The sequence below is a fragment of the Martes martes genome (assembly GCF_963455335.1).
Source record: "Martes martes genome assembly, chromosome: 16".
Lineage (NCBI taxonomy): Eukaryota > Metazoa > Chordata > Mammalia > Carnivora > Mustelidae > Martes > Martes martes.
Genome location: NC_137904.1, coordinates 60,662,009 through 60,683,642, shown reverse-complemented (window position 1 = coordinate 60,683,642; position 21,634 = coordinate 60,662,009). Strand labels below are relative to the sequence as shown.

Sequence of the window (21,634 nt, the reverse complement as noted above, 5' to 3'; positions counted from 1 at the left end):
AAATGGTTTCGTGCTTAATGGTCTTATTTTAGGACGTTTTGCGGAAGTCATTTCTGCAAAGGCTGCAAAGCAGAACGTCAGTGCGGTCCCATTCTAGCTGTCCTGACTCTGCATTTCCTAGTTGGGACCCTGGCCCTGACTCCCTAACTGTCCGGCTCACGCCTAACACCTGCCTCCTCCGCCGCCCTCCAGCCTCCCCAGTTCCGGGAACGGTGACGGTCAACAAGCTCTCAGCGCTCTGTCCTCCCCTTGAACTGGGGACTGTCTTGGAGTCAGCTGAGGCCTCTGTGCCTGCTTTGCCCCAGGCTAGACCCGGCCTCCTTCCTTCTCATTCCCGGCTGATGGGTCCAGGGCCGTCGAGGTGGAGGGAGGGGCAGGGTTTCAAATGCTAGCAGGTCCTCACCCTGATCAGACCCTCTGAGAGCCGAGCTGGGAGGTTGGGGAGCAGAGAGGAGCTACCCCGTCTGGATGTCAGCCCAGTGGCTCACATCGGACGCTCAGTAGGAACACCTGGAGGAGAGCTTTTTAAAACCTCAGCGGCCTGCCCCTGCTCTGAGCCGTGGGTTTCACGGGGCTGGGGGCGGCCTGGATGTGGGGGTGCCTGACGCTCCCCAGGTGCTTCCAGAGGCTGACCCCAACCACAGGCTGGTGAGGGACTTCATGGGACCTGTTACGTCCCCTGTAAGCCAGGAGGGGTTGGGGGAGGATGACGTCACCTTGCAAGGTGGGGGAGAGGCCGGCCTGGGCCTGTTCTCTCCAGTGCTGCTCAGCGGGGGGTGGGGCGCAGCGCGCGGAAGGAGCGTGTCTGGCGCCGGGGCAGGAGGTCGGGACAGAGAACCCACAGCCTCCCCCAGCCATCCGGGGTCTGCTTCTGCTTCTCCCCCTACCAGCCCCCACCCCAGCTGAGTTCAAAGCCCGCCAGAGATACCTCACAGGTGACTTGCAGATGGCAAGTAAGCCTGTGACAAGATGCTCGGCGTCGGATGCCGTCAGGGAGCCGCAGATGAAAAATCAATTAAAAATAGATGCAACACCGAATGGTGCCACGTGCTCCAGACCCCGGGCTGCAGGAGCATCGCCGCGCAGGACCCCAGACTGAAGGAAGTCCCGGCTCACAGAGGGTCACAGAGCACTGTCCGTGAGGCTGCAGGTGGGGCCCCAGGCTGGGCTGTCACCCTGCTGGGTCATTTGATCCTCACGGCAACTCTGAAATGACCCCCCTACCCCACCTCACTGCTTATAAGCTGTGTGTCCTCGGGCAAGTTGCTTAAACTCTCTGTGCCTCCGTTTTCTCCACTGTAGAGGGGAATATAACAGTACCTACCTGATAGGACGGCCGAACGCATAAAATGACACATTGTGTGTCCAGCTCTCAGCCCAGTGTCCGAAGGACAATCAGCGTCCGGTAAGCGTTGGCGAGGATTCATCCCAACCTGGCTCAGGCTCTTATCAAGATACATTTGTGCTCTCTGACCTCACAGAGGCCAGCCCGAGGGGAACAGAACGGGGGACAGCCCAGCTCGTCAAGCAGGGTCCCTGGAACCACGGCGCCAGGGGTGGGGGTGGCTCGCGGGCACAGCCCTTGGGCAGCCTGACCCAGGCATCCGGTGCATGCCAAGTGACAATACGCAGCAGGGGCCGGGGTCCCCAAGATAGCCACCCCCCCAGCCCGGGGCAGCCCAGGAAAAGATGGAAAACAGCACACATGTCCTCTGCACCTCACATCCCAATAAAATATTTATTATTTCAAGAAATAAATCTTTAAAAAAAGAGAGAGAGAAAAGAATGTCTCTATTGCTTTCCCCCAACAGGTCAGGTCCTTGGTGACCACTGAGTTTCTGCGGCTGAAGGGGCCACCCAGGCCCAGAGAGGGGTCTTGGGTGGGAGGGTCCCCGCCTCAGCCCTGCGAGGGCCGAGGGCCGGCTACCCTCTCCCAGCTCTCAGGGCCTGGGCTGCCTCCCTGGCAGGGGGGAGGGGCAGGCCTGGGGGAGGGGGTTGCCTGGTGAGGGCGGGTGGGATTATAAAACGGGATGGGGTGGCAGTGTCTCTGAAGGCCTGACCCGCTGAATCAGGCAGGGCTCTGGGCACGGGGAGGAGAGGAGGGGGGCATCCTGGGGCCGGGGCAGGCATGCCACACAGAGATGATGGTTTGAGGCTGGAGGAAGCTGGAGGTGGGGACGGGCAGCATCGAGGGGGTGGGGGCTACCTGGGGGCTAGTGGGTCTGGGACGCCAGGAGCTGGGCTGGGCGGGGGCCATGGGGCCGAAGCTCCATCCCAAGCCTTTGCCTACACGAGATGCCTGGGGGGATGGGGGCAGCATCCAGAGCCTGCTGGGGTGGGGACGGAGGTTCTGGGGACAAATCCTGGAATCGCAGTCATGCCAAGATGAGTTTCGGGAGAAGCCCTAGTGGAGAGAGCTGGACCAAGCAGGGGAGGGAAACAGTTCAACCCAGGGGCTAGGTGGCCCCCACTCCCACTGTGCCCCCCAAGTATAGAAGGCGGGGAGACTGCGAAGGCAGGAGGGGTGGGGCTGAGAGGGTCCCCCAGTCCCTGTCCCTTTTGTCCATCCCCAAACAACCACAGAGGGACAAGACTGACCCCCACGCATCACTCCCCACCCCCTGGACCCTTCGGCGAGCCATCGGGCACCTTGCCCTTGCTCCCTCCACGGACATTCTGAGTCCCCATCCCCAGGGCCCAGTCTGGTCCAGAATTGGCCTTGCACAAAGCAAGGGGCCTCCGACCACCCGCTCTCGCCCCGGGGCTCTCTGACCAATCCCACAGCTGCCTGGCCACGACGCCGCCACGAGTCCCGGGACGACGTCGAGGAGCCTGCCCGGGGTGGGCACGCGGCCCGCCCCTAACCCCGTGCACGAGTCTGCTCTGCCCGCTTCCCGGCCAAGGAAGGAAGCCCCAGCGCCGGGGTGTTGCGGGGAGGACCCGTCGCTGGAGCTCAGAATCTGCTGGTGCTTCCCCCTGTGGCCGGGAACCGGGCGGGCGGGCGGCCTCACAGACAGTCCCGGCACAAGGCCACCTGGCCCTTGCGGAAGTCTCGGCAGGGACACAGCCGGTGGTACTTGGTGCTGGAGCCCGCACAGCTGAAGAGCAGAGGCTCCTTCTGCAGGAAGCACTCGCGGCCGGGCTGGGCGAAGGCCGGGTACAGGTGGTTCATCTCCGACTCGGTGCTGTCACAGGGCACCTGCAGCCTGGACGGGCGCCGTGGGCAGCGGTCACAGCCGCAGCCTGGGGCCGGCCCCTGCCCTCCCTGGCCCATCCCATCCCCAAGCAGGGAAGAAGCTTCTAGGAGGCACCAGGGCAACCTCTGGGCCGCGGCTCCTTCTCCCGGCTGTGAGGGAGGAGGCCGGGAGGGGGGCTGGGCTGGGCTGCAGGCTGGCCCACTGGGAGCAACCCTAGGCCTAGAAGACGCCGGGACAGGCTAGGCAGAGGCTCAGGGAGGGACCAGCAGGGGCTGAGTCCGTGACACGGGCTTCTGACCGCAAGGTCCCTTCTGGGTTCTTCCTGACGCATGGGGGAGCATGAAGCCCCCACCGCCGGCAGGGCTGCAGGCAGGGCAGCAGCAGGGTGAGATGCTGCGGGTGGGTGAGGCTGGGCTGGCCCAGGAAGGCGGGCGGGGGGCAGGGGGTCTCACTTACTTCTGGAAGGCGTCCTGGCTGTTGAGGAAGGGGAAGAAGGAGGGCTCGCAAATCAGCCCGTGGTCCAGGCACGCGTCCGTGCACGCCCTCCCAGCAGCGGCCAGCCAGGCCCGGAGGGAGTGTGCCGGGGGCCAGGCCCCGGCGGCCAAGCTGGCATTCTGGGCCCACTCCAGATGGGTGGCGTTGGGAACCAGAACGAAGGGGCTGGGTGGGGCTCGGGCCGCTGCTGGGGCAGGCCCTGAGGCTGCACAGAAGTCCTGGCAGGAGGAAAGCCGCGTCAGCCGGGAAAGGGGGCCCAGACGCCACTGGCTGACCTGGGGCACGAGAGCAGTCATGGCACGCTGGGGGCCTAGTGAAAGCCGGGCGGCCTGCCCCGCGTGATGCCGTCTGTTCCTCGAAGCAGCCCCCCGGGAGTGCACTACTGTGTCTCCGGCTACCTTATGGGGCGGGGGGCGGGGGGAAGCGGAGGCTCGGAGAGGTCACCTGCGCAGGGCCTCACCGCTGGAAAGCAGAGGCACGATTTGAACTCAGGCCAGCCCAAGAGCCACCCGCCCTGCACGGCCTCGCTGCGGATCCTGCTAAGTTAGGCGCAGAGTTTCTACACTGAGGCCCCCGTGCCCTAGCTGCGGAGGGGCTCCAGGGCCGACTTTGGGGGGGCTCTCCTTGCAGGGCTCGGCTCCAGGAAGCACCTGCGGGGCCCGACAAGTGTCTCCATGGGCTTCACGATGGCATCCCTGCGGCTGGCGGGGGGGCCGAGGTCCCGGCTTCCGGCTCTGGCTCTGATCCCACCCAGCCCTCCCTGCTGGGGGCTTCAGTTTTCCTGTCTGTAAAGCAATGGTCTAGAACCGCTCTCCAGCCCTTGAGATTGGGGACAGGGTACAGACACAGGCCACAGGCTACTTGTCTGAATATCAAGTAGTTAGGAAACAACCGACACCGAGTCCCGGTGGCCCAGCCAGGCCTGCCACCCCCAGCCATCAGCCCCAGAAGCCCCAGGCCTGGAAGAGCCTGAGATCCCCTGGCAGGAGGGGGAGGTGGGGCTTCTCCGGCGGCCCCTTCCCCTGGGTTCCCAGCGGAGCCCTCGCCCCACGCCAGCCTCACTGCTCATCCCTGGAGGTGGAGGGAGTGGGGGCCTCCCATACCTACCGGTCACTCAATCCCGTACCAAACTTCTAAGCAACTTCTTTATCAAAATAAGTCTTGTCCTTTCTGTGTTGCCGTATGGGGCTGGGTCCTAGATTAGTGACCCAGCGCCCTCCCCGCCCCCCAGGCCTGGTCTCCAAGCAGGAGCAGAGCAGGACCGCCCTCCACCTCCAGCCCCACCCGCAGGTGTCTCCTGGGGAGCGGAAACAGACAGGTGGAGGGGAGCAGGAGTTTATGGGGCACAGAGCCCCGGGGGAGAGAGCTTCCTTGGACAATGGAGTTGGCTAGGCCCCCTCCTCTGGTCTGATGGGGTTGGGGGTATCCCCCCTCATTCCTGGAGCAGAGAGCAGAGAGCAGAGGGCCCACCTACTTGGTGCTGTATGTAGGCATGGATCCGTTCCAGCATCCCCTCACAGGTGTACTCGTAGGGCAGGTAGGGATCTACCTGTAGGAGAGATGGGCAGACACATGGGGCAGGAGGTGCTCTGGGCCCCCCTCGACCTGGCTGTTGGGGGCGGCCATGATCAGCATTGGAGATGGAAATCTGGTGTGCCTAGGGAGTCCGTCACCCCTACCCGGCCCCTCCACTTGGACCCCTGGTACACCCTCCAGTGGCCCTGGGGGTCATCCCACTCCCTCCTGCCCCCTTCCTAGCCACCCTCTGCTTCCCCTAAAGCTCAGCTCCCATCCCCTCCGGGGCTATGATGCCTGCTCTTCCCACAGCCAACCAGATGGATTCCCCCCGCCCCCCACTTAGGTGACACCTCTTCCAGGAAGCTGTCCCTGAGCCCCAGCCGCGCCCGTTACTGGACCACTTTCCTTCGTGGCACCCGAGAACTCCTCCAGCACCTGTGTCACCCTTTCTGATTTAACCCTAGTGTCTCCCGGGTTACAGGTCCCTTGAGAACTGGACTTTGGCTCATCTACCATTGAGCCCACTGCCAGGCATAGTGTCTGGTATGCAGCAGGTGCTCAGGAAACAGCATCTCCAGCTCTGCCCATACGCTGCCCAGAACGTAGAATCTTCACGAGAAGGAACACATCGGCATGTCCCGATGAGATGAATCCGTAAGTCTTCCTGCCCAGGCCAGGCACCTGGCAGGACCTGAGACATGTGCCCCCAGAGGAGGCCACAGACGGTCTGTCTAAGCAGCTAACGGCTACACGGCCGCCGGCGCTGGGGGTGGCTGGGAGCCACAGGTAGCCTCGTGGAGCCGGTGGCTGGAGGAGCTGGGAGACATGTGAAAGGGGGCGTCCACCGCCCGGGAGCGGCTACCCCACCTCTGCACTCCTTACCCGACCAACCCCTCCCCATTTACCCCGCCTGGCACACAGCCACCGAAGAGGAAACCCACAGCTGGACAGGGACGCAGGGGTGACCCACCCCAGACTCAGACGGGGCCTCGGCCCTCCCTTCTCCCCAGAGTGCGCACACACGCGTGTGTGTATACACATGTGCATACACGTGTGCATGTGTGTACATGTGCGTACACGTTGCGCATGCTTGTGCCTTTATAACATGTATCTATGTTTGTGTGTCTGTATGTGCTGTGTGTACGTATCTGTGTATGTGTGCATGTTGTATGTGTGGGGGTGGCCCCCACCTGGTCCAGCCCGATCCCGATTTATGCCCTTTTCCTACCAGCAGCCCAGGGAGTGTGACCTAACACTTGTGCCCAAGTGGGCGTGGCCTCCCTCCCCTCTGCAGAGCCCGGCAGCACTCAAGTGCGCCAGACCCGTCCAGCTTCTTGGGCTGGAGGCCCATCCTAGGCCCTCTGCCTAGGGGCATCCCTGACCCTCAGGCTGGGGAGAGGCTCCCCTTGAAATGGGTTCAGGCCACCAGAAGATTCTCAGGACAGGAGCCTAGCCATGTGGCTTTGTCCCCAGTTCCCACTGTGAGCGGCCATTCTTAATCCAAGGGCGATCCCCCCTTCCCAGAGAACACCAGGTCCTGCATCCGCCACCACTGCACAGCCCAGCCACCGGGTGGCCTTTCCAGCCCTGCACCGTGCACCACTGGCTCCCGACCTTGGTGCCCTTGGTGCCCTTGACCCTGAACACCTCTGGGGTACACGACTTCCCCTCAGAGGACAGAGTTCCCCTCCAAATGTCACTCTGCCTGCTCTATGGCACCCTCCCCACCCCAGTGACTCCCTCCCCCATACCTCCCCTCCGGGCTTTGAAGCCCACATCACATCAGTCAGCCACGTCCCACCTGCCATGAATCTCCGCTGGAGGAGCCAGCCTGCCTGGAAATTACCCTCATTAAGCCCAGTTACAGGTGTGCACGGTAATCAGTCTTGACGGGCTGGCAGGTGCCGGCCCTGCACTGTCATGAGTCGGGGCGGGGGGCGGGTGCTGGCCTGGCCTCTCCCCAGCAGAGATGTGTCAATGGCAAAGCCACCTACCCCTGAGTGGGGAAGACAGCGGGTCTCTCCCAGCTCCTCCCTGTGCCTCGTCCTTCTTCCTCCCTCTCCCCATGAAAGGCCCCAGGACTTACAGAACGAGCTGTGTCCCCTGACGGGGGCCCTCAATCAGTTCTCTAAAATAGGATTATGAGAGCAGCCCAGTCTGCTTGTTGAAAATGCAGATGCCAAGGCCACACCCGTCCTTTAAAATCAGAAGACAGGAAGGGGTGGTGCTTGCGTGGCTCAGTTGGTTAAGCGTCTGCCTTCGGTTCAGGTCGTAATCCCAGGGTCCTGGAATCGAGTCCCACATTGGGCTCCTCGCTCAGCAGGGAACCTGCTTCTCCCCCTCTCCCTCTCATGCTCTCTCTCTCTCTCTCAGAAAAAAATCTTTAAAAATCAGAAGACGGGCCCAGGACCCGCATTTTAATGACCTCCTAGGTGACTCTTGGGTAAGGGGGTAAACTGCCCTGTAGGGGCTGAAGACAGCGGGGTGGTCAAGTTTGGGCCCACCTACAAGTCTCAGCCTGGCAGACTTGCAAAACCTTGGTTCCTTGATCCTTTTGTTATTGTCATTTTTAAAGCAACTAATTAACAAAACTAAACAGATGTTCATGGAAAAAAAAATCAAAAGGAAAACCAATGAAAAGTAAGTTTCCTCCCACCCAGACACCCAGGCCTGTCCCCAGGGCAGCCACTGTCAGCAACTTCTCGTGTGTCCAACCAGAAAGAATGAGCAAAGGCTCGGGCGCTCTCCCTTGCAGGCCCCTCTGCAGCCCCGTTGTGTTCTGTGGCTAGAACGTGCTCCCCACGGGACCAGGTGTCTTGCTCCTTTAGCTCAGCGACAGATTTGCTCAGATCTGTTGGGCCAGACCTGAGCCCTGGGGGTGGGCAGAAGCCTTGCTAGTCTCCCATCCACCCCTCAACCCCCCACCCCATCCTTGTCCCCTGGGACAGAAGCTTCGGATGTTTGCTCTTCAGTGGGAGGGCAGAGGGAGCGGGAGCAGCGTGTGGGGTGGGGGACCCCTCCCAGGTAGCCATCTGCCTTGCTGGGGGCCTTCCGATGCAGCGTCCAGCTGGGACGTTCAGTGCTGTGTGCTTGGGCTGGGGTTGGTCAGCTGTGGGTGCTGGCTTCTTTCTCCTGGACCGAGGCCACCCGGAGAACCCCTTGTTCAGCCCAGCGAGGGTGCCCAGGTGCAGCCCTCGGCCAGTGATGGATGGAGGTGGGGATAAATGCCTGGGTTTACTCGATCCTCAGGTAGGACAATCTGGGACGTGACCGGCCCCATCCGTCCCCACCAGCCCTGAGCGCCAGGTGCCACCAGCCAGGGTGACCTACTCCGTAACACAGCATCTCACTTTGTCACTCCAGGACCCTCCTTGCTGGGATCACTTCCCAAATAAATGGCTTGTGCCTCAGGGTCACTGCCGGGAGAAACCCAGTCTAAGACAGTCGGTGACCTGGAGGAACTCACAGTAGAGATTCACTCAAGCTGACGCTTAAGGAGTGGAGGGCACCCCCCACCGCTCGGGCGGGGGGGTCCAGGGGCTCAGCCACTCCGCAGGCCAACCTGGTCATGTCCCTGTCCGTCACAGCTAAAGACGGGCGGAGGCTCTGACACAGCAATGTTGTTCTGGGCACTTAGCTAGACAAACACTCAGCCCCGGACAGAAAGACAGAAGGATGAGGGTGTGGTCAGAGGAGGAAGGGAGCAGGTGAAGTAGGTAGGGATTTTCTGGGGGCATCTGCAGGGGTGGGGGCCAAGGCTGGGGGTTCTGAGTGGGAGTGAGTGATAGAGAATGCAAGGAGCTGTTAAAAAAAAAAAAAATGCAAGCCTGTCTCAGGGTCAGGACAACCAGGTAGGGGCTCTGGGCTCAAAGCGAAGCCCGTAAGTCCCCCTGTGGGGTGTCTATCCCTGTCAGTCTCTGCCCTTGAGCCTGACAGTGCCCCCAGCTCCCCTGGGGCAGCAGACACGCTGGCCAGCTGCGGCCTCCCGGGGCGTGGCTCTCCCTTGCAGAAGGAGCCTATCAGGTCACTCACTCGTGGCGGCCCGGCAGAGACCAAGGCTCTCTCTGCCCCAGACCCAGAAGTTCACCCTGAGCGGTGCATACTCCCGCTCCCCGGGAGGACACACTTCCTGAACATGGGCTTGGGCAAGGAAGGGGACACTCACAGGGCTGGTTATCTTTGTTCAGCCTCATGTCCAAGCTACAGCAAGAGGCAGGTCCAGAGGGATCGTGACAAGCAGAGTACCGTCTGCATGGTCTGTCCCCTTTCCCAAATGAAGGACCAGCAGACCACGAGGGCCATCAGAAGCCACAGAGAGGCGTGACAAGGAGACGAGCTGCACAAGCCCCTCCTCACCCTCTCCCCACCCACACACCTGCACCTGCCAATGCTCACAAACCTGCTTAAGGAAACCCAGAAAGTTCTTCCCCCTTGCTACTCCAAGTGTGGCCCTAGACATGGCACCACCCCAGAGCTACAGAGAAACGTAGGATTTCAGCCCCACCCCAGACCTGCTGAATTCTGAACCTTCATTTTAACAAGATCGCCAGCTGACCTGTACACACATACATGGTTTGAGATACGCGGTCAAAAGGCCACAGACCCACACCAACAGCAGAGTCCCAAGAACCTCCACGCACTCATTCTGGAAACATTTACTCAGCATCTAACTTGTGCTAGGAGTGCCCATGGGGCTTAGCCTCTGAAGGTGCTTAATAAATGATTCTGGACCCAGGGCTGCCGTGTAAGGTTGTGCAGGTCGCTCACGGCACAAAGGCATTTCCCTGCCTCTCCCTCGCCCCACCCCCAAACGCAAGCTGGTAAGTGGGGACCCCTGTCAAGTATGCCAACCCAGGCCTGAGAGTCTGAATTCACCAAGAGACGTCTCTTTTTTAATTACAGCTAAGATCCCCAGCAGCGGCTTATGGCAGTCCTGCCTGGAGCTGAGCCTCACCTGCGTTCTCATGATGGCCTTGATGGCCGCTTCGAACTCCTCTGAGTTATTGTAGTCGACAGTCCACACGTGGGGCTTGCCAATGAAGTTCTCTGCATAGGGGTGCTGGGAGAACACCTGGCCGGGCGGAGAGAGCAGCAGCTTCTCCCTGCGCCTGCCAGGCCGGCCCGCGCTCAGGGGAGGCGCCCCCACCCACCTCGTCCCACCCATCCCTTCCCCACTGCCTGTCTCCCCCTCCCATGGACTGCGGGGTCCCCCTCTCAGACCCTCCCCGCTCACCTCTCTGGAGGTGGGCTTGCCTCGGAAGAACTCGTGGTTGAGGGAGCTGTGGGGTGGGCTGAAGCGGGACTGGAGGAAGACACAGCCGTTGGCGATGGCCTCCAGGGGCGCGGGGCCCTCGTAAGGGAAGCCGAAGCCTATGAAGAGCTGAGGAAGGAGAACGACGCGGCGGTCAGGGCAGGCCGGACGCCAGGGCCCCAGGAAGCCAGGGCTGGGACATTCACGGGAGGCGGCCAGGGCAGGAAAGACTGCCCAGGCCGGCAGGGTGCCATGGCAGACCCACCCCCCCCCTCGGGCCTCAGTTTCCCCATTTGTGAAATGAGGAGGTCTGATTAAGTACTATCAGGGGCCTCCGCCTGCTCTAGCGGGCTGTGATTCTGGAGGGGGAAGGGAGACGAGTGAGGGTCTCAAGCCCGGAAGGCTTCAGACCCACACCTACCGCTGAACTCAGAGGACTTTACTCATCCTAAAAACGGTTATTCAGCATCGAACTCGTGCCAGAAGTGCTCGCAGGGCTGGCGCCCGGAAAGCAGTCAGGAAACGAGTCCGAATGCTGGGCTGCTGCGTCAGGTTGTTCAGATCGCTCACTGCACAAAGCCTCTCCCCCTGCCCCAACACACATACGCACACACCCAGCAAGCCTGAGGAAAGGGCTATGGCTCTATCAGGAGCGGACCTGAACGCTGGCCAGAGGCCCCTCCAGCCTCAGCTGACCCCTCGGGGCCCCGCAGCAGAATCACGCCCCCCCCACCCCCGGCCCCTGTTCCCGGAGCTGCAGCTCCAGGAACACAGCGGAGGACTTCCAGAAGCAGAACTAGCAGCCCCGTGGAACTCCAGGCGGGACGCGCCCTCAGCCGGCCCTGCCAGCCCTTCAGCGGTTCCGAAAGCTGCGCCCGGCCCAGGAGTCAGCCGGGAAGCCCGCTTCCCCTTCCCTACTGCTGAGCCTCGGCTCTGCTGGCCCTGCCCAGGTCCCTCCGGGGTGAGCACCCCCAGCTCTGCCCCCAGCTCTGCTCCAGCCCCAGGAGGACTGGGCGTGAGGCTCAGGGTAGGAGAACGTGCTGGGGCAGGTCTGCACGTCGAAGGGGCCACGAGCCTCAGTGGCAGGCATGGTGGGGAGTGGGGCACGTAGGGCATCCTCCTCGGCGTCTGGGGCCAGGCTGGGGTGAGGACAGGGAGGGCGTGGGGCTCACCTTGGCCTTGCGCAGCAGCTGCTGGAACTCGGGCTGTGGCAAGAGGCCGTGGTTCTTCACGAAGGCCGGGACCTCGGGGGGCCGCTGGCTCTCATAGTACACGGTGCCGTGGATCTCCATGTACTTGTTCAGGATGCCCAGGAACTTCTCCTTCCCCTGCAAGAGGAGGGGGAGCAGTGGGAGCCTCGCCCCAACCGTGGGAGGCAGAGATGCCCGCAGAAACACCCCGGTCTGGAAGTCGGAAAACGTGGGGCGGTTCTTGGGTCGGCCTTCAGCCGGCTGCGTGACCCTGGGCAAGGCCCCTCCCCTCTCTGGTCCTCATTTTCTTCATCTGTGAGGTGCAGAGGTTGGACTAGACAATTTTTAGCCATGGAACTGTCTTCTTTGCAAAGAAACCCTAGGGGGACCCATATTTAAATGCCTCCAAATGCAGCTGTTTGGCCCCCCTGAAGCACTGGTCATCTCCAAGGCCACCCGAGGAGCTGTGGGGCCGAGATCATCTCATCCATCCCTCCATCCATGCGTGCGTCCATCCGCCCATCCCCCAACCTGTCCATTCATCCCCTCCTTCCCTCCATCCACCATCCCCTCTCTCCCCCTCCCCCCATCCATGTAGCACATTTTTATTAACCACCTGACAGGTGCTGGCACTGAGCTCACCGCTGGGAGCACAGCTGGGACAAGACGGAGCCCTTGTCTTTAAGAAGGACACTCGTGAGTGAAAACCCCCCAAAGTAGAAAAGGCTCAGCCCCTCCAGACTCTAGTCCCACATCCGGACTCTGCTTTCCACCCAGCCCAAGGGGGCTGGCAACAGGCCCAGCCTCAGGGGAAAGGGACAATGGGAGGCAGAGCGAAGATGAAGAGATAACAGCTCCGCCCGGGGCACCCGTCTGACCCCAAGGCCAGAGCCCTGAGCCAGGAGTTGTGGGCAGTGTAGTACCTCACTAGGGGTAAGCATGGGATCTGCCACTGGGTTCTACTTTTGGGGGCCTTTTGAGACTCACAGGAGAGAGGAAGGGATACGCAGACAAGCAGGGAACTTCAAGTTCACAGAGGAGGCTGGGGCAGGGAGCGGTTTTCTCAGGGCTAGTCCGGAGCAGACCAACAGGTCAGGAAGAAAGCAGCCAGGTTCTCCCCGTTCTGCTGGCTAGCCATGAGGTCGGATAACAAGGAGCTTCGGCCCAGGTTCAGTCTGTAAACCACAGCTTTTGAAGAACGTTATCAATGGACATGAAAGTAAGGACCAATTCACATTCTGAAATTCCAACTGTATACGTTTTTCACAAGGAGGCCTTCCTCTTTGGGGTAAGGGTGTACTGGGTACTGCAGCTGGGTCCTGCCTCTGAGAAACACCAGGAGAGATGCGGAAACAGGAAAATTTCTGTGAAGGGAGTGAAAATCTAACAAAGCAGGAAGAATTACAAGGCCAAGATCTGGGAGAAGAAGGGAAGGAGATCGTGGAGGCCAGCGCTGGGGTCACCGCTTCCCCCCTGGGAGGGACCTGCTGATTCCTGGGTCAGCATCAAGGAGACTGAGCTTTGGTCACCTTGTAGAGCTGGAGGACAAGTGAGGGTTCAGGGTCTGCCGAGGGGGGGACCCTGATGGAAACCACACACTGTGGGATGGAACCCTGAGGAAACACACGCTGGAAGAAAAAGGGTGGGCCAGACCTAGAGAAGCCCGGACAGAGGTTGAACCTGTGTGTGGGGGGGAAGGGGGTCTTTTTTTTTTAATCTATTTATTTTGGAGAGTGAGCGACAGCACAAGCAGGAGGGGCAGAGGGAGAGAGAGACTCTCAAGCAGACTCTGCACTGAGCGCAGAGCCTGACACGAGGCTGGATCCCAGGACCCTGAGAACAGGACCTTAGCCGAAACTAAGAGACAGAGGCTTGACAGAGCCATCCAGTCGCCCCAGGGGCTTTTTAATAGGCTTTTTGGTCGGTTTTCAATAGTCTTAATCCCTATCACTGATTCTGTGATCCAAGACTGCTGCAGCCCCAAACACAGGCTAAGAGTGAAGGTGAAAACCTCTCCAGGGGCAGAAGGCGTCGTCCCCAAACCGTTTTACACTTTCTTACATTCACTTTCCAGAACTCCAAAACACAACAAAAAACAATGAAATCCCACTCAAAACCCCAGCAGGCTTAGAAGAAACAACTTTGAAAAAGAAGAAAGCAGGCAGATTTATATTACCTGATTTCAAGACTTATTTTAAAACTACAGGAATCAAGCCGGTGTGCTACTGGCATCAAGACAGACAGAGAGATCAATGCAAAAGAACAGAGTCCAGAAATAGACCCACACGCGCACGGTCAATTGATCTTTGACAAAGGTGCAAGGACATTTCAGTGGAGAAAGGGTAGTTTTCAACCGACGGTCACGGAACATTGCGTATCCATGTGCAAAGAAGGGAAAAGAATTGGAACTTCAATCTCCACCGACTGTATCACACATAAAAGCTAATTCAAAATGGACCATAGACTTAAATGTAAAACCATAAAACTTACAGAAGAAAGCACAGGGGAAAAATCCTTAGTGAGCTTGGGTTACACAAAGATTTCTCAGATGCAACATGAGAAGCATAATTCTTAAGACAGTGGACTTCATTAAAATGAAGAACTTTGCTCTTTGAACGATGCTATTAAGAAAAAGAAAAGGGGCGCCTAGGTGGCTCAGTCAGTTAAGTGGCTGCCTTCGGCTCAGGTCATGATCCCAGGGTCCTGGGATCGAGCCCTGCTTCGGGCTCCCTGCTCGGCGGGCAGCCTGCTTCCTCCTCTCCCTCTCTCTCTGCCTGCCGCTCTGCCTACTTGTGATCTCTCTCTCTGTGTGTCAAATAAATGAGTAAAATTTTTAAAAAAGAGAGAGAAAGACAAGCCACAGACAGAATATATTTGCCAAGCACATATTTGATAAAAGACTGATATTCAGAATACGTACAAAACTCTAACAACTCAGTAATAAGAAAACAAACAACCCCCATTCTTTAAATGGGCAAACATTCTGAAAAGACACTTTACCCAAAAAAAGATATAAGGAAGACAAACACACAAAAATACCTTCGCCATCATTAGTCAGAGGGAACTACAAGTTGAAACCCTAAGATGCCACCGCACATCTGTAGGATGGCTCAAACTGGAAAGACGGACCAAGTATTGATGACTCTGTAACCAACCGGAACTCTCACACGTTGCCGGCAGAATCGTAAAATGGTGCAACCACTTTTCCTAGGATGGTAAGCCTAGTTCCACCATATGCTCCAGCCACTCCACGCCTAGGTGTTTACCCGTGAGAAATGAAAGCATATGTCTGTACAAACGCTTGTACATGAATGTTTAAAACAGCTTTATTTGTAGCGGCCAAACACTGGAAACAACCCCAACGTCCACTAACAGGAGAACAGATAAAAAAGGCGCGGTGGGATACGATGGAAGTCCGGGCGACAGGATCAGCAACTGATCCGCGCGACGACACAGGTGAATCTGGAAATAATTATACTCTGAGAAAATCCAGACCAAAAAAGGAGTGCGTACCATATGAGTCCATTTATATAAAATCGTAGAAAACGGAGACTGTGTTAACAGAAAGCAGATCGTGGGCTGCCTGGCAGGGAGGAGGGGAGAGGTGGGAAGAGGGAACCTGGGAGCCGTGGACACACCGTCCTGACTCCGGCGATGGTTTCCCAGGTATACTTGTAGGTCGGAACTTCTAAGTCATCTATTTGAATCATGTGTGGTACACTGCATGTCAGTTATACCTCAGGAAAGCCTATTAAAAATACATTTTTTAAAGATTTTTTTTTTAATTTGACAGAGATCACAAGCAGGCAGCAAGGCAGGCAGAGAGAGAAGAGGAAGCAGGCTCCCCACCGAGCAGAGAACCCGATGTGGGGCTCGATCCCAGGACCCTGGGATCATGACGTGAGCTGAAGACAGAGGCTTTAACCCACTGAGCCATCCAGGCGCCCCTAAAAATAGATTTTTAAAGAAAAAATTTAAACACCTTGATTTTTAGACAAATCAGGTACATGACAATGTGATTAAAACCCAAGAGACAAAGGGGCACCTGGGTCGTTCCGTTGGCTGAGCCGACTCTTGGTTTCTGCTCAGGTCGTGATCTTGTGTCGGGAGACCGGGCCCTGCATCAGGTTCTATGCTTGTGGATTCTCTCTCTTCCTCTCCCTCTGCTCTTCACCTAGTTTATACCCTCTGTCTCTCCCTCCCTTTCAAATAAATAAATAAATCTTGGAAAAAAAAAAAAACCCAAGAGACAGACAATAAAAACAGATCCATAGAAGATCTAGAAACTGGAGCTACCAGATACAGATTTCAAGGTAAATCTGCTGAATGTAGTCAAGGAAATAGAAGATAAGGGTTGAAACCAAATGGAAGAGCTGGAAGTGAGAAATCCAGTGGCTGAAATGAAGAACCGAACGGACAGATTTCACAGCAGACTGGACCCCGCTGAGGACAGAATTCATTTAGTGAAAGAACGAAAGAAAACATCCAGAATGAAGCATAGAGGAAGGGTGGAAATCACAGAAAAGAATGTAAGAGACAATGGGAAGTGTTGGAGTCTAATGTATGCAGAAACAGAGTCCCAGAAGCACAGGAGAGAGACTGGAGCAGAAGCAATATTTAGAGACTAACTGAGAATTTTCTAAGACTCACGACAGATCAGACCACAGGTTCAAAAAGATCTACAAACGCCGCGTAGGGTAAATCCAGAGAAAACCATACAGAGGCACACCACCGTAAGTCTACTGAAAACCAAACACACAGAGGTCCTAAAAGCAAGCAGAGAAAGAAGACAAATTACCTTTAAAGGAACAACAAGACGCACGGAAGCCAAAAGACAATAGAGTATTTTCATAATGCTGAAAGAAAGTAACCACCAAGCTAGAATTCCATACACAGCGAACATACCCACTAAGAGTAAGGATGAAGTAAGGGCGTTCTCAGGAAATCAAAATAAAATGAGAGTACACAAGCTGGGGGAATGTATTTAAAGCATTTTAAGGTTCTTTTATTATCCAATAAAAGGGAAAGGTATTATTTACATGAGACCTGGTAAGTTAAGGATGCACGTTGTCATCTTTGTTGAAGCAACCACAAGACTAGGAGAGAATATAATGAGTCTGCTAAAAAGGGGGGTGAATTTCAAAATACAGATCAGTATAAAAGAGTGCCTGAGAGGGAAAAGAACATGGAACGAGGCAAGAAAAAGTTATAGAGATCAGCTAGTGAAATGGAAATGGTAGATTCTAAGCCAAATATATCAGAAATCACACTAAATGTAAAAGGACTACATTGCGTAAAACTAAACAGGCTCACAGAAGAAAAATCAAACCAAGAAAGTGAAGTGTGGAGAGAATGGCTCCACACCCCATCAACATCAGCTTCCTTATCTCCTGTGTACCTTCTCAGAACTTTAATGCATTCAAAGCATACTTACATTTTCCTTAAAACACATGCACAAATGGGTTCATGTTAGATATACTGTTCAGCAACCTTTCTTACCCATACACACGAGTATCCATCATGTAGGTATGCGTGTATGCACATGTATGTGTACGTATGCACGTAAAGTGTGTGTGCATGCATGCATATATGTAAACTTCAAGTTTCGCAAAACAATATTTACTCTTGGGGCGTCCGGCGGGCCCAGTCAATGGAGCACACAACTCTTGATCTCGAGGTTGTGAGTTCAAGTCCCATATTGGGTGTAGAGATTATTTAAGAAAAACAAAATCTTAAAACAGTATTTACTCTTAATACATGTGAGGTCTTCTGATCTTCCCTCTGATATTTTACTTCCTTTTAAAAGGCTTACCGAGACTCCCTAAGTTAGAAAAAGACAAATATGGCATGATCCCACTTCTAGGTGGGATCTGAAAGAGTGGAACTTGTAGAAACAGCAGAACGGTGGTCGCCAGGGGCTCAGAGTGTGGAAATGGGGAGAGGCTGGTCAAAGGGACAAACTTTCAGTTGTATGAAGATTAAGTTCAGGGGTACCATGAATGGCACGGTGATTGTGGTTAGCGATACCGTACTGTATACTTGAAACTTGCTGAGAGAATAATAGGTCTTAAGGGTTCTCAGCACATGCGCGGGTGACTGCGCGAGGCGATGGTGTGTTAGACAGCCTGATCATGATACTCATTTCACAATATATGTGTGTTTCGGGCCACCATGCTGCATACCCTAAGAATACACCGTTTTCCCCATCAACTGTACCTCAGCAAGGCTAAGAAGAAAACCCCAGAGCTCTGAGCTCATCTCACAATTCACCCGCAGGCTGCGACCTGCCAACTGAGAAGTCCCACATGTGCCCCCCAGATGGCCCTTCTGATGTCTGGCCTGTTTCCTCCGGCAGCAAGGGTGGGTCTGCCTCTCTCCCGTCCCCCACTCCTGCCCCCTGGGCCACATGCTCTCACAAAATAAGACGCAGGCCTGAACCTCGAGGCCTGCCTTCTGGGAACCCAGAATAAGACAGGCCTCCTTTGGCACAAAATTCACCCAAACACTCACCGTCATCCCAGCTGCTGCTCCCATGAGGACCCCCACCATCCTGTCTCCTCTGTTTCTCTGCCACCTGGTCCCCTGAACTCTGGGATGCTCGGTCCCAGGAGGCTCCCCTCATCCTTTTCATCTGGCCACCTCCGACTTTCTCCAGTTGCCAAGAGCAGAGCAAAGATGTCTTTTTTTGGAAGGACTTTCTTTCAGGTCTCTTGCAGAACAGTGTTGCTCCCGGCTGTCACAGAGACGCCTGAGCCAGAGATAAAGCCTTTCTCTCCCCAGACTTTGTAACCTCTCGCTCTCTCGGGGCAGTGCCTTAGCCTTCTAGTAAAAGCAGACACAATCTGTGCCACACCTTCCCCAGAGCCCTGGGCTCTGCTCCTTTCGCATCACGGGAGAATGACCTCTCGTCCCTCCCCCTGCAGCCCGCAGGGTCAGGGGACAGCCTCCCGAGAGCAGAGGGGAGCAGGAGGAGCCTGTGGCTGGCAGGCACCTTACCTGGAGCTGCCTCGTTCCCGGGAGGGCACAGAGGAAAGAGGAGAGAGAACAGGTCAGTGAGCAGTGAGCACACAACCTCCCACATGGGCACGGCTTCTCCAGGGCGCCCGCCCTGAAGGTGGGGTTCTGCCTCCTGCACTGCCTCCCAGCCCTCAGAGGCCCCAAGTCTAGCCTAAGCCCCCTTGCCAGGCTCGCAGTGTTTATCGATGTGGCCCTAGGGAGTGTGGCATGTTAGGTCACAGTCCTTGCTAAAGGACATCTGGGCTTGTTGCAGAGACATGGTGGGGGGGGTGGCTGGGGCAGGTTAGCAGCCCCCCGGCTGGGTCTCTTCAGTGGCAATTGGGGACCTCTCTCTTCTGACCCATCAGTGGGCACATTTCGGCATCCGAAGCCGGGGGTGGTGGACAGAGCCAGGTCTTGGAGGTGGGGGCTCCCGGGGGGGCCCATGCTTACCTTCCAGATACTCGCTTCCTTGCCGTACACCACGGCCATGTTGCTGGCCTTGCCGCCTTTGATGAGCTGCTTCTCCGTCTCGTTGAGCTCCTCGGACACGAAACCCATGAAGGAGTTGTCCGGGGTGTGAGCTACAGCCAGACCACGGGGTCAGGAAGGGGACTGCCGCACAGCCAAGGCCACGCCCCGGGTCTACCTGGACCGACCCCGTCAGAGGGGGCCCCGTTTGACAGGGATGGGGACAGGGGGCTGGGAGGTACGGGGTCTGGTGGAGGAGGGGGAAGAGTACCCATCAGTGTCCCCAGCCCGGGCATCTCCTGCTCCCAGAGACTGTCACAAAGCCTCAAGCCGAGGGAAGGCCTGGAGGTCCTCTGGCCCCCTTGCTTGTAAGCGGACAGGCACAGTCAGGACCCTGCCTCCCTCAGAACCCTCCCTCCGGGGCTGGCTCAGGCCCAAGGCTTTGGCTCCTCCCCTCTTCTCTCACAGCCAACACCCATCAGCAGAGCCCGTGTTACCGAGGTGGGACTTCTTCCATCACGATGTCCCGGCCCGGGGACCACCCTCTCTGTCCCGGCCCCGACACCTGCTGCCTGCCCCCATTTCTGCCACTCTCTTGGCCTTGCCTTTTCTCCTGAGCAGGCCTTTCAGATTTAGGTCAGACCAGGCCCTTCTGCACAAAACCCTGCCATGGTCCCCAGAAGCTAAGGTCCCGCAAGTCTACAGGATCTGCCCCCACCGCCCCCTCTGACAGCCTCTCTTCCTCCCTCCCGAGACCCTGCCGGGTGCACTCCCTCTGCGGACACGCTTGCTTTCAGGGTCCTGCCAAGAGGTCCTCCCTGGCCCTGTCACCCTCTGTCCCTCACCTGCCACTCAGCGGCCAGACATGATATCACATATCTAATTGATCGTTCACTGGTGTCGGAATATAAGCCCCAGGAGGGCAGGGCCTCTGATTCGCTCACTTCTGTATCCCCAGCACCCGGGAGAGCCTGGTGCACCAGCTCGTGAGTGGGTGGACACATCCTTCCTTCCCCGCCTCCAAGTTTTTCCCCTCTGCCTGGGGGGCCCTCCTCCCTTTCCCTGGATGAGAAAATGCCCTGCACGGGATCTGTGCCCTCCCTCTGCGGCTCCGCTCCCGTGCTTCTGTCTCAGCCGCAGGAGAGCCCACGCTGGGTAGACGGGGAAGCAGGTCAGCTCATGACTTCCTTCCTGGACCTGCGGATCGTTAAAACTGGCAAGCCTCTCTCTTCCTTCCTTTTTTGTTCTTTACTTTGTTCAATCAATTAAAATTTCCTGAGGACCCTGATAGGCTCCAAGGAGATAAGGGTAAATCAATCAGGGCCCCCTTTTGAGTGGTTCATCATCTATCAGGGTGGAATTAATGTATAAGCAAATAGCTCTAACATACTTCAACATACACTTTAATAGAATTGGATTTAAAAGGTATAAAAATAGAGGCGAAGGAGCAACAGCAAATGAGGGAATCCGAGAAAGTGGCAGGAAATAAAGGAGATCTTTGGATTGGGGTTTTGGAGGATGAGTAGGAGTCTGCCAGGTTTGGAACTCCACATCCAGTGGGCCCTACTCCACGTAAGTGCTCATTTTCTCAGCGTAGATTACTGCAGAAATCTCTTACCCCCTCTCCTGCTTCCCCCTCCTCTACCACTGCCCCTTTGGCTTTCTGTAATCTCCCAGAATAATGTGCCTCAAAAACCTTTCTCTCGGGGCACCCGGGTGGCTTAGTCGGTTGAGCATCCGACTCTTAATTTCAGCTCAGGCTGTGATCTCAGGGTCAGGAGATTGAGCCCCGCATCGGGTTCCATGCTCAGCATGGAGTCTGCTGGTCCCTCTCCCTCTGCTCCTCTGCTCCTCCCCGCCCCCCACTGCCTCTCAAATTGATAAATAAAATCTTAAAAACAAACAAACAAAAAGCCCCATTTTCCTCCATGACGTTCCTGGGCTAAAGAACCTACAGTGATTCTTGAATTACGGTATTTGGCATAAATTGAGGAACCGGTGCTAGAAGAGCCCTACCCTCTGCCCCCAGGTCCTCCGTGTCCCTCTTGCCAACCTCATAGCTCGATGCTCCCCTTGCAGGTGAGCTAACTGCCAAGCTCTGTGCCCACCTCTGCTCTCTGCTGTCACATAAGCTACTTCCACATCCTGGAACATCCACCCCCCATTGACCCCCCCCTTCCCTCCAGAGTCGGGTCCCCCAGAGAGCCATGTGACCTCTGTCCTCTGGGCCTCAGTGCCCTCCCCTGGGCTCCAAAGAACCTGCCCACCTCCCCAACCTCCTGGAATCCAATCAAGCCACTATTTATGGGTCCAGAAATGGTATCTGCCTCTAAGAGGTCCTAGAGCCTTCGGAATAAGACAAAGAAGGACCCTAAGCGTCCCGGAGAGGTGCATTAATTTGACAGGCTAAATAAAGACCAGATTCTTTACTTCTGAGCAAGCTCCTCGGGACCCTGCTTTGTTGGCTTCATTTAGACACATCCTAACAAAAGGTGCTTATCTGGCTTTCTGACCCA

The 21,634-nt window shown here is 56.8% G+C and overlaps 1 protein-coding gene across 1 annotated transcript in view; it reads right to left on the bottom strand.

Moving 5' to 3' along the window:
- Positions 1-1,714: 1,714 nt before the first annotated feature.
- MGAT5B (alpha-1,6-mannosylglycoprotein 6-beta-N-acetylglucosaminyltransferase B) overlaps positions 1,715-21,634 on the bottom strand; it is a 66,054-nt gene continuing 46,134 nt past the window's right edge. Inside the window, exons 11-17 of the mRNA XM_080827412.1 lie at positions 19,101-19,231; positions 11,634-11,789; positions 10,444-10,590; positions 10,165-10,281; positions 5,167-5,241; positions 3,654-3,910; positions 1,715-3,206 (exon numbers count right to left, since the gene is read on the bottom strand). Coding sequence (XP_080683538.1) covers positions 3,008-3,206; positions 3,654-3,910; positions 5,167-5,241; positions 10,165-10,281; positions 10,444-10,590; positions 11,634-11,789; positions 19,101-19,231 — 1,082 coding nt within the window. The 3' untranslated portion in view covers positions 1,715-3,007. The remainder of the gene's footprint in view (positions 3,207-3,653; positions 3,911-5,166; positions 5,242-10,164; positions 10,282-10,443; positions 10,591-11,633; positions 11,790-19,100; positions 19,232-21,634) is intronic.